This window comes from Perca fluviatilis, chromosome 17 (genome assembly GCF_010015445.1).
Source record: "Perca fluviatilis chromosome 17, GENO_Pfluv_1.0, whole genome shotgun sequence".
NCBI classification, from domain to species: Eukaryota; Metazoa; Chordata; class Actinopteri; order Perciformes; family Percidae; genus Perca; species Perca fluviatilis.
In genome coordinates, this window is record NC_053128.1 from 29,499,945 (window position 1) to 29,512,264 (window position 12,320).

Genomic DNA, 12,320 nt, shown 5'->3' on the forward strand with positions numbered 1-12,320 from the left:
GAATATTGCAATATGTTTAAAAATCACAATAATATTGTATCATGAAATAAGTATCGTGATGATATCGTATCGTGAGGCCTCTGGTGATTCCCACCACTAGTAATTATAAGTTAAAAAAGCTGTGAAACACTTAAACAAATCAACAGTGAAAAGACCTTAAGATGGGAAATTTCCCTTCATACTTTTCCAGTTTGAAATTGCTTTTAAAATTTCAGAACACAAGACAAAAGAGTTTACTTGCAAAATTTTACGTGCAAAATAATGTTTTTTTTTTCTCTCTAATTACTCTATTATTGTGATCGTTGGGAAACGAAATATATGGATACTGTTGATGTGTAACTGTGCTAATGTCTTGTTGCTTCCTGTAGCTCTGCATGGCTCACTGAGAAAGCTTATTTGTTGCTCTAGCTGTCTGTATGATGTCTTGTTGACTTCTGTCTGTATAGTTTAACCTGTACTAATATCTGAAATCATCTGGCCAAAGGACTACAGTTAAAAATTAGCCAGTTGGCTAACACTGGCACATTTATAGAAATGTTGATTAATGTGTGTTGTCCTTTTATAAAATAAAGAATAAGAAATTGTAATCGTTATTAAAATTTCAATTAATTGCACAGCTCTAGTATTTCATTTTCATTTCAAACCTTTATTTAAAGCTCGGGGCCCATTGAGGGAGACCTTTATTTTCAATGGGGCCGTGTGCACAGCATGCACTTTAGCAACTTACATTATAATACTAATTACAATATCATTTAAATTACAACAGATAACAAAAGTTTGAACAATCGGGTAAAACGGACACAAAACATATATTGGCTTATGTGCTTGACCGTGTTCAGTGATTATATTTTTATATCTTTATCTGTTAGGATGCTGCGCGCTCTGGACTCTGAGCGCTTTCAGGTCATGTTCCGATACTTTGAAGACAGAGCGATACAGAAGGATAAATCTGGTAAGCAGAAGGGGGGGAAAAAAAGACATAAAACCTGTGCTATTACTTTTTTATTCTATGCATTAACGTTTAATATATTCTTTCCAGGCATGATGCAGTGTGTGATTGCCGTTAGCGACAAGGTTTTTGAGGTCTTCCTACACATGATGGCTGACAAAGTAAGGAAGATGTTTTCACTGAAGAAGAACTCGTATCCTGTTAAGAGTGTGTTTAGATTCTGACCCTCTGGGGGATTTCTTTACTAAAGGGCCTGAGACGCTTTTTGTAACATGTTGTGCCCCTGACAGTTATTTGCAGAAGGCTTCGTCAATACCACTAGTGCATCTTAATTCAAGTTTAAACAGTTGTTTGATTAGTTGATTAACAGAAAATGTTATCTACAACTAACTAACTAAACTATTTTGATAATCTGTTGTTTTCCAGCAAAAATAACTAAATATTCTCCATCTTCTCAAAAGGGGAGCATGCCTATGTTCCCCCAGCCCTATGTTTCCACAGCCCTATGTTACCTATGTTTCCACAGCCCTATGTTCCCTATGTTCCCTATGTTCCCACAGCCCTATGTTCCCCCAGCCCTATGTTTCCACAGCCCTATGTTCCCTATGTTTCCACAGCCCTATGTTTCCACAGCCCTATGTTACCTATGTTCCCCCAGCCCTATGTTTCCACAGCCCTATGTTACCTATGTTTCCACAGCCCTATGTTTCCACAGCCCTATGTTACCTATGTTTCCACAGCCCTATGTTACCTATGTTTCCACAGCCCTATGTTTCCACAGCCCTATGTTACCTATGTTTCCACAGCCCTATGTTACCTATGTTTCCACAGCCCTATGTTTCCACAGCCCTATGTTACCTATGTTCCCCAGCCCTATGTTTCCACAGCCCTATGTTACCTATGTTTCCACAGCCCTATGTTCCCTATGTTCCCAGAGCCTTATGTTCCCACAGCCCTATGTTCCCTTTGTTTCCACAGCCCTATGTTCCCACAGCCCTATGTTCCTAGAACCCTATTTTCCCACATTTCTAAGATTTTTTTCAAAATTAGGCCCTATGTTCCAACAGTTCCCACCTTTTCTAAGATTTTTTTTTTCACTAAAACTTAGTTTACAATGATATAAATCAGAGAAAAGCAACGAATCGTCACTTTTGAGGGGGTCAGCCCTATGTTCCCACATTTCTAAGAATTTTTTTTTTCACTAAAAATTAGGCCCGATGTTCCCACAATTGCATTTTCATAAATTTGTATCAGATTGTATCCCCCTTTCTCCCAATTTGGTAGCCAGTTACACCCAAACTATTATCCAGTAGCAATGCACTACAGATGGAATGTAACCCTAACCCTAACATAGGGCCCAATTTTAAGAAAAATCTAAGAAATGTGGGAATATAGGGCTGTGGGAACATAGGGCCTAATTTTAAGAAAAATCTAAGAAATGTGGGAATATAGGGCTGTGGGAACATAGGGCCTAATTTTAAGCAAAAAAAAAATTCTTAGAAATGTGGGAACATAGGGCTGACCCCCTCAAAAGTGACGATTTGTTGCTTTTCTCTGATTTATATCATTGTAAACTAAGTTTTACTAAACTTGGGTCTGTTGGTCAAAACAAAACAAGAACATTTGATGACATCCCCACACGGGCATTCTGCGCTCCTTTCTGATTTTTCATGGACCCAGCGATTAATTGAGAAAGTAATCGGCCGTTAGTCGCGCACCTAATCTTCACGAAATGTTATATTTTCAGCCAAAGACCAAAGCCCATGAGGAGGAGCTGGAACGCCACGCTCAGTTCCTCTTGGTCAACTTCAACCACATCCACAAGAGGATCCGCAGAGTGGCTGACAAATATTTGTCTGGCCTGGCTGAAACGTGAGAGGGCATCCATAGTACACACACAGAATACTACACCGACTCTTTTACTTACCCTTGTGTTGTCTTTCATTTGACCATGCACTTGTCGTCCTCCCGGGGACAAAACTAGGGCTGTCCCTAACGATTATTTTTGTCATTGATTAAAGATGCCGTAGGTAAAACTTATAAAACTAACTTTCTGTCGTATTTGCTGAAACTGACCCTATGTTCCAGTAGAACTACATGAAGCAGGTCATTTAAAAACAATCCAGCTCCTCTGGCTCCACCTACAGCCTGTAGTGCCCTGTTCAGATGCACCATCATGGGCTTAGGAGACAGTTTGGGCTTTAGCAGAAAGGGGGGGAGGGACTGAGAAGTTGTCGATGTTCAAATATTTTGGCTAAATCCTGGATCTTCACAATCCTACCTACAGCACCTTTAATCTCATGATTGTTTTTTTTCGATTAGTCGATTAATCTAACGATTAATTTGCATATTATTCTAAAGACTTTTGAACTGAAATTTGGAGAATCTATTTTTTAACTTAACATGAAAACTTGACATAAAACTTAAAATGGCTAGGACATGGATTTATTTAATCACTGGGGTAATATGCAGTTAAGAAAATCACTGGCAAATGTATTTTTGCATCAGTGTTGTGAAAGGAAAGTTATTGAAACGCAGGGCTCCAGCCTACGTACAGTAAGTGGCCTGAAGTTTTTACTTGTGCGTCAATCTCTTTAAGAGAATAGCAGGGCCTGTGTGTGTGTGTGTGTGTGTGTGTGTGTGTGTGTGTGTGTGTGTGTGTGTGTGTGTGTGTGTGTGTGTGTGTGTGTGTGTGTGTGTGTGTGTGTGTGTGTGTGTGTGTGTGTGTGTGTGTGTGTGTGTGTGTGTGGTGGCGTGCGTGCGTGCGTGCGTGCGTGCATGCGTGCGCATATATCTGTCGCGCGTGTGTGGTAGGGCGAGTGAGAGAGTGACATGGATTAGCTTCGGAGCGAGTAGCGACTCCAGAGGCGTAGTGAGAGAAACAAAATGTCTCCCCTGTGCTTTCTGACCACGGCAGGTAAAGTAAGAGTAGAGAGATGAAGTAGAGATCTGATCTTTTGTTGCACGTGCGAAGCGCGTTATATGGAATCATCCGTGTTGTTTTGGGGTAATTAAAATGAGGTCGTTAAAAAGAAACCCATATTTCTGATGTGTATATATCTGAATTTGACCTGAAGACAACACAAGGGTTAACTGTTTAAAATGCAGCAGCGTCACCATTATTTTCTCTCTCTCTCTCTCTCTCTCTCTCTCTCTCTCTCTCTCTCTCTCTCTCTCCTCAGTTTCCCCCACTTGTTATGGAGCGGCCGTGTGTTGAGGACCATGTTAGACATCCTGCAGACGCTTTCCCTCTCACTCAGTGCAGTAAGAGACGTCTACTATGCATCACTGTAGCATCTACCTTTTCAGTCTTGTCTTTATACTGAATACACGTGTCATACCATGTCATTAACAAGGATGTTTTTTTGCAGGACATTCATAAAGACCAGCCTTATTACGACATCCCCGACACGCCCTACAGAATCACCGTCCCAGATACATATGAAGCCAGAGAGGTAACGTTGTTTTCATTCAGAACAAATTATTCATCGCTTACCTTATTCAGCACTCCCCACCGTAGACTTTATTTTCTAATGTGTCTCTGTCTGTATGTGTAATTTATATAAAATGATCAAAGACATATCGGATCTCAACATTTTAGAGCATCGTGAAGGATTTTGCTGCTCGTTGTGGGGAGATCCTTAAAGAGGCTATGAAGTGGGCGCCATCTGTGACCAAATCACACCTACAGGTAAACTTTATTTTGAAACCTTAAAGGCAGGGTTGGAAACATTTTCCAATATACCCTTTTTGGGGTACACTTTACTTGAAGGTATCTACATAAGAGTGACATGACACTGTCACATTGCCTTGTCAAGTTATGGTTAGGGTTCATGTGTCATGACATTGTCATGAACACATGACAGTGTGTGTCATGTCACTCTTATGCAGATATCTTCCAGTAAAGTGTTACCCATTTTTGTATATATTTTTTTAAATGGTCTTTACACTCCGATAGCAATAAATAACTTATGGGCTCTGAAAAAGGAGCGAAAAAGATCCCTCATCCGTAGCTTCTGTAATCCTGTATTAAAAATAAAAACACCCACGATCACTGCCTCGCGGTCCGCTTGGAAAGAACCAATGAAATGCCTCCTTGCCCTCTGCACATACTATACCCCTCCCCTGTACGAGCCTGAGCTCGGTGCCTGTCGTCACCTCCGGAGTTGCCGTAAGTCTCCTGGAGAAGGGAGGAGAAAACTCAACAAAGTTGCCAAAGCCGCGGTTGATGAGTAAAACTGTGGTCCTTTCTCCGCTCTGCTGTGAAGCAGCGACGCAGCGGGGCTCGTGCACGTCTGCGTGCGGGTCAGAGCCACGAGGAGATATCTTGCTAGCTTTTCAACATTACCAACCCTGCCTTTAAGTCCTCTAAAATACCAAAAACCTCCTTATGTAAAGCCCAAATAATAAATAAAGTTTACATGGTGTACTTAAACGTGGCTTTAACCACTGATCTTAATGTTGTCTTTTTCAGGAGTATCTGAACAAACATCAGAACTGGGTGTCGGGTCTCTCCCAGCACACTGGCCTGGCCATGGCCACAGAGAGCATCCTGCACTTCGCTGGTTACAACAGACAGAGCACCACACTGGGGGTACTTCACAAACTGACTTTTCATATGCTTAATGCTTAATGCTTATGAATGCTGCAAAATGAAGATATTCAACCCTTCCAACAGTTCTGTGTTGATGAAAATATTCAGAAGAAGTGTTTACATACAGAAATTAGCAAAATTGGAATTAAATGAGAGTCCTGCTTGAAAATTTTGTCATTCTGTGCTTGTTCACTGCACAATAACATAAAATAGAAAGCTGAATTTAGTAGATTTATTTGAAAGGATAGGAGCAGAGGCCAGCGTCCCCTGTGCTCACAATGGTCATGGGTAAAGCCTCAAGCTACAAAATAATTAAAAATACATCCCTGATGAACAAAGAACACGCTTAAATCAATCCTTTCTAACTCACTACCGGAGAACAGCGGTGATGATGCTCCTTGATGCACATCAGCTTGTAAATATCACACTAACACTGTGGCTCTTTTTTGATGTCATGTCATGTTTCAATAAAGCCATAAGGAACATTTATAGACACAATTCCTCTAAAAGACAAAAAAACATCACCATAACAGATAGATGAAGACAGCATTGTTTGTATTCCATGTCTGAAAAAGGCATTATAAAGTAGTAATTGATATGTTTTCTCCTGTAGTCCACTCAGCTGTCTGAGAGGCCAACCTGTGTGAAGAAGGACTACTCCAACTTCATGGCTTCCCTCAACCTCAGGAACCGATTCGCTGGAGAGGTAATCCCACCAAATCATGCCAACTGTTACGGCTATCTGCTCTGCTCTCTGTTATTACCTCCTCTACTGTGTCTTGATACAGCCAAATTCAAAGTTTAGTTGTCCTTATTTTTCATTTTTCTAGTTCAGCCGCAAAGCACCTGTTATCAAAATGAGCTGCAGCCTGGATTCCATATGCTTGTAAAAAATGTCAGCAAAACAACTTTTAACACTTTTTTACATTAGAAATCTGGTTGCTTAGTTGATAAAAAAACTTTCCTGGTGCAGATTGAAACCCTTTTGGATGGGAAATGCAGTCGTAGCACACATGGAACGCGATGCAGCCCGATCCTGTGGGCATACACGATGCTACGATGTCTTTTTTTTTTTATTATTATGTTTTTAACCCTCGTGTTGTCTTCCCGTCGACCATGCAGCTTTTTGTCATTCTGGGTCAAGATGAATATATATATATATTTTTTTTCAATGTTTTGGTCCTATTTTTCAACACTTTTGTGGCTTTTTTGACGTTTTGAACCTTTTTTTCCCCTTTTTTTTGTCACTTTTTCCGATGTCTTTGTCAATGTTTTTTTCTTTTTCTTTTTTAACCAAGTTTGTCATTTTTTCTGATGTCTCGGTTGATTTTTTAAAAAGTTTTTCTTGTTTTTTTCCCACGTTTTTTAAGCATTTTTGTCACTTTTTTCAACCTTCTATCAAATTTTTTTTTTTCAAATGCTATAAAATCTAATAAAATACCCAAATTAATTCAAAGTATTGAACTGATCATTTATTTTACACTAAAGAACGTTGTATGGAACCATCCACGTTATTTATTTTTTTTTTTTTACAATTTGTTGAAAGAAACCCAAATATTGATATAGAGACTTTTTGAAAATGGGTCAAATTTGACCCGAGGACAACAGGAGGATTAAATAGTTTTTCGTGCCGCCAACTGCAGATCAAAATGTCCCCTTGATGGACAGTAAAGCTCTCTGAACTGGAACTCTGCTTAACAGATAAAGTACTTTTATACATGTGCCTCTCCTGCTCACATCTTTTCTATTTTGTCTGTAGGTATCGGGTATGATCCACTTCACCCAGGCAGTTCGAGGGCAGTGCGATCTGAGCCGGATGATGGTCAAGGAGATGGGGGAGGCTTTAGACTCCACGCAGCCGGAAGCTTTCACCGAGTCCATGTTCAAACTGGCCGCGTTGCTCATCAGCTCCAAAGGTTTTGCTCTTTCTCTCTGCTGTTCTGTGCTACCAACAGGACTTTAAATTCACACCCGCCAAATGCGTGTAAAAATGAACGTTGGCTTTTGGCTGGTGATGAATTAAGCAAACAACACTGTGGGCCAGATGCACGTACATTTGCGAATGTAGCGTTATCAGCGCCATGGCCAACCCGCAGAAAGCGCACGCTGTGATACTTCAGCTCACGTCTTATTAACCAAACCTGCAGTTCATCGGGTAATCAGCGCCTTTCTCCGCCCACTATACCGCAAATTGCGCTGTAGCAAAGCGTTACGTACTGGTGACTATGATACGGCTGAGTGCAGACGGCGATATTCTCACTGCTGATGCTATGACTGTTTGAAATGACCCCGATGCCAATATTTGTAACGTAGAGAGGAGTTTAACCACTGCTGGAATGGAATGTGAACGCTGAGTCGGAGATTCAACGTCATCTTTGATTTCTTCCGGTACTGTAATATTGCGTGGCTGCTTAATCTGTAACGCTAAATGATTTAATGTTCACTCAACTGAAAAAGTATGATCCTGGTGGCAAAAATCTTTTCAGCTCGTCTCCTTGGCCTATGTCTTCGTCTTGCTCTGATTACTGCTGCCATTTCACCAGGAGGCATGTGCGAGGAAACCCGGTACATACCGCGGAATACATAATTAGGCGCACTTTAGGCTTCTCCTCCCATCTCTTGGGAAACTCCCACTTTCCCCTTCCCATGAATGCATATACATGACATGGAAAAGCGCAATTTGCCATTTTCAGACACACAGTCTGCTCTTTTACCTCAGTGCGGCCTGTTTGTACATACCAAGCCACGCTTTTACGCGCACGTTGCGAAACAAATACACCTGAAGTGGGTGCAAAAGCGTTAGTACATCTGGCCCTGTGTCTGTTTTGAATCGGCAGGCTGTAGAAACGATGCAACAAGTCAGTGTTGCCAGATTAGTCGGCTTTCCGTCAAGAAATTTGGGCGGTTTTGTGTGCGTTTGGCTTGGAAACGTAATCTTTATCTGGCAACACTGCTTGTAGTACTAATCCTACATTCCCCATGAACACTTATGTCGTGACGTGTCATACAACCAATGGCTGACGCGTGTGGTATTGATTATGAGCTACGCTGAAACAGAAAAAAATAGGGATAGACCGATTTTCGGCTCTGGCAGGTTATCGGGCCGTTTTTTTGGCAGTTTGCAGATAATCTGTATCAACGTTTTATTTGCCTGATAACCGATAAAGTTAATGAATTAAGAAGTGCTCTACTTTAGCTCGGCTACAGCTCTGTGTCTGACCCTCTGCTGCCGTTTCACTCACCACGGAGTCGGTCTTAAAAAAAAAACTGTATCGGTTGAGCCCTAGAAAAAACACGAACAGAACGGCCCGAAACAAACCAGAGGAGCTGAAATTAAGTAGTAAAGTTAGTTAACTAACCAGAAGGCAAGGCAAGGCAGCTTTATTTATATAGCACATTTCAGCAACAGGGCAATTCAAAGTGCTTTACATAAAACATGAAAGAGCATTCAGAAAACAATGAAACAATTTAAAAACATTCAAAGTCAAGAATAAAATTTACAGTGCAGTAGAAGAGCAAAAGGGGAAGGCTGCAGACACAGTGGACAATGAAGATGAAAAAGTAAAGGGAAAACAAGGAAAAGATTATTTAAGAGTATTTTTTTTTTTTTTAAGGTTTTTTGGGGCTTTCCCCTTTATTGTTGACAGTAGATAGACAGGAAAGGTGGGAGAGAGATGGGGGATGACACGCAGCAAAGGGCCACAGGTCGGACTCGAACCTGGGCCGCTTTAGAGGACTCAGCCTACATGGGGCGCACGCTCTACTGGGTGAGCTAGAAGTCGCCCCAAACAAGGAAAATTTGATTGATCTGATTGGCCGGTAACTTTTAAAATCTACTAGCCATATTGGATGGTGATCAAAAAAGTTAATTTAAAGCCCTGGCTACCAAATGCAGTGCTCTTGATTTGTTGTTTGATTACCCCTATGTGTTTTTTCCTGTTTTTCAGACTGCGACCCTCAGCTCCTGCACCACCTCTGCTGGTCTCCTCTCAAGATGTTTACAGCACACGGCATGGAAACGGCTATCGCTTGCTGGGAGTGGCTGCTGGCAGCTCGCGTTGGAGTGGAAGTACCGGTAACACAGACGGGTTTATCATTTTTAGTTTGGGATTCCTTGTATTGTCAGTGCATTTGTATTGTATCTATACAATGAATCTCCTCTCTTGGCTGCCTAGTTTATGCGAGAGATGGCGGGGGCGTGGCAGATGACCGTGGAGCTTAAGATGGGCTTGTTCTCAGACGCTCAGGTGGAGGCCGATCCTCTGGCCGCATCCGAGGAAAGTCAGCCTGTCCCCTGCCCTCCAGATGTTATCCCTCACCAAATATGGATCGAGGTCAGAGGAAACTACTTGCTCTTATGAATGACTACGTTTACATGCACATAATGTTCCAGTTTTTGCCCTTATTCCGAAAAAGACAATATTCCGACTTAGCTGTTTACATGGCTAATGAAAGAGAATGTTCCGCTAATATTCCCGTTTAAATGCAGCTGTGCAAAACATTTTTTAAAGATCTCTACCGCTGGTGGACTTGTTGGACTCTGCGAACGCACCTCCCTCTTTCATTCCTTCAACCGCCTTCTTGAAAAGGTCGCCGTTCCAAAATCCAGTTGATATCCAAGTCTTTGGTTATGATAAAAAGTAGCTGTGTTTCTCCTTACGACCATTTTAAGCATGCATCCTTACCGCAGCCCTGCAAACTTTGTCGGCTGGCTGGTTTGTGTCCAACAACCATAGCAACGCACAGAGCCGACCGTAAACTGTCACAAACTGCAGTAAAAACCCCGATTGAGACACATTCCGAATGCGCTGTGTGCGAATAATGCTTCTAAAACCAGAATAATACCGGAATGTTTTAAATTCGAATTCGGATTAAGGCCTTATTCCATATCCAAACGGAATATGCTGTTTACATGACCTGCATCAAATTCAGAATATTGTCATATTCTGAATATTAGTGTGCATGTAAACGTACTCAATCTTCTCCATTTCCATTATCGCCTCTCGTGTCTGCCTTTTGCCCCCCTCCAGTTTCTAGTCCAGAGGTTTGAGATAGCGAAGTATTCCAGCGCAGATCAAGTGGAGATCTTCGGCAGTTTGCTTCAACGCTCGATGTCTCTCAACGTCGGGGGGGCTAAGAGTAGCCTCAACCGACACGTCGCTGCCATTGGACCTCGTTTCAGGTGCATAAACACACACACACACACACACACACACACACACACACACACACACACACACACACACACACGGCTTAAAGATAATGTATGGTATGTTTTATGATCCCTATCTGTCATTTAATGTCTGTTTACCCTTTTAGGGGTCTTCACAGTCAGCTTGGTTTTTAAGGATATGAAAAAGAAGTGTAGAATTTTGCGATGCAGATGTGTTTTATGTATTTCTCTGTGCTTCAGGCTGCTGACTCTGGGTCTGGCTCTGCTCCACTCTGACGTCCTCACAAATTCAACTGTTAGAAATGTGCTCAGAGAGAAAATCTACTCTACAGCCTTTGATTACTTCAGGTAACACACACACACACACACACACACACACACACACACACACACACACACAAATCTAAGGGTGCAACAAACATTTCCATGCAGGGTTAGAATTAGGGTTGGGTTAGGGTTAGCAATCAATTAATTTGTGTAATGTTTTTTCGATTACAATAATTCAGTCTATATAATATCAGAAAAAAGTGGAAAAAATATATCCAAGGGCCTATTGCTGTTTTTTTTTCTCCAAAGAAACCAAAGGAACAAACGATAGAAAGTAATATTAGTGCTGACGAACAAATATTAGCACGCTACCACGCTAAACTAAGATTGTGAACGAGGTAAACATTGCACCTGCTTAACATCCACACGTAAGCATGGTCATTGGGAGCATGTTAGCATGCCGACATTAGCATTTAACTCAAAGCACCTCTGTGCCTAAATGCAACCTCAAAGAGAATTAGATTGCACAAAGGTTTAGTAAAAACATCATAAACACATAATAAAACCCAACTATTGACGCTCTAACTCTTTACTGTCCATCTCTCCAGCATCGCTCCAAAGTTCCCCACCCAAGGTGACAAGCAACTCCGCGAGGACATCAGCATCGTAATCCGTTTCTACGCCAGCATCCTGTCCGACAAGAAATACTTGGCAGCGTGCCACTTGGTCCCACCTGGTGAGCTTGGTACTATCCCAGCCCCGAGCACGCTCTCTGCCGGGATATTTGGATCGCTTATCGTGTCCAGCACTTCTCCTCTTTCTATCTTAAGTAAGCCTAAAGCGGTGGAGCTCGGACTGCACTGCAGCAGGGGCATGCTATTACGCGTGTCAAATTTGACGCTGTTTGTCCTCACGTTGCTGCAGATAGATCCTGGTATCTATCTATGTCACAAACCCAGCCTTTTAATTGCTTTTTTTTTATCCTCCTTTATTTGATCACTCTTGCTCCCACTTTTATCTTACTCCTTATACTTTTGCAATCAGTCTGTTTTGCTCTATCCTTTAATGTTAAGCAGCTGTGATGGAAAAGCGCAAATTTGTCCGCTGCGTTAAGATGCATGATTATTCATCATGTCAGCCCCACCCGTCTGCCTCTCTCCTCGATTGGTCAACGTGGTATCGGAAGAAGAAACTACAAGTTTTTCTTCCAACCCAGAAAATCTTCTCCTCTTCATTCTCGACGCCCCCGAGAAAAGGCACGGTCTCATTCTCATCCACATCGAAGCGCTTCAGGTAGACGAGTCCTGTAACCTCTGATCCTGGATCAGATTAATCTA

General features: G+C 41.8%; 1 protein-coding gene across 1 annotated transcript in view; it reads left to right on the forward strand.

Annotated features, from left to right (window-relative positions):
- pi4kaa (phosphatidylinositol 4-kinase, catalytic, alpha a) overlaps window positions 1-12,320 on the forward strand; it is a 52,908-nt gene that overhangs the window by 25,380 nt on the left and 15,208 nt on the right. The window contains 14 exon segments of the mRNA XM_039779843.1: window positions 870-952; window positions 1,040-1,110; window positions 2,697-2,821; window positions 4,132-4,213; window positions 4,321-4,404; window positions 4,551-4,640; window positions 5,424-5,543; window positions 6,157-6,249; window positions 7,303-7,459; window positions 9,491-9,618; window positions 9,719-9,877; window positions 10,574-10,725; window positions 10,957-11,064; window positions 11,592-11,719. Of these exon segments, the coding sequence (XP_039635777.1) occupies window positions 870-952; window positions 1,040-1,110; window positions 2,697-2,821; window positions 4,132-4,213; window positions 4,321-4,404; window positions 4,551-4,640; window positions 5,424-5,543; window positions 6,157-6,249; window positions 7,303-7,459; window positions 9,491-9,618; window positions 9,719-9,877; window positions 10,574-10,725; window positions 10,957-11,064; window positions 11,592-11,719 (1,580 nt within the window).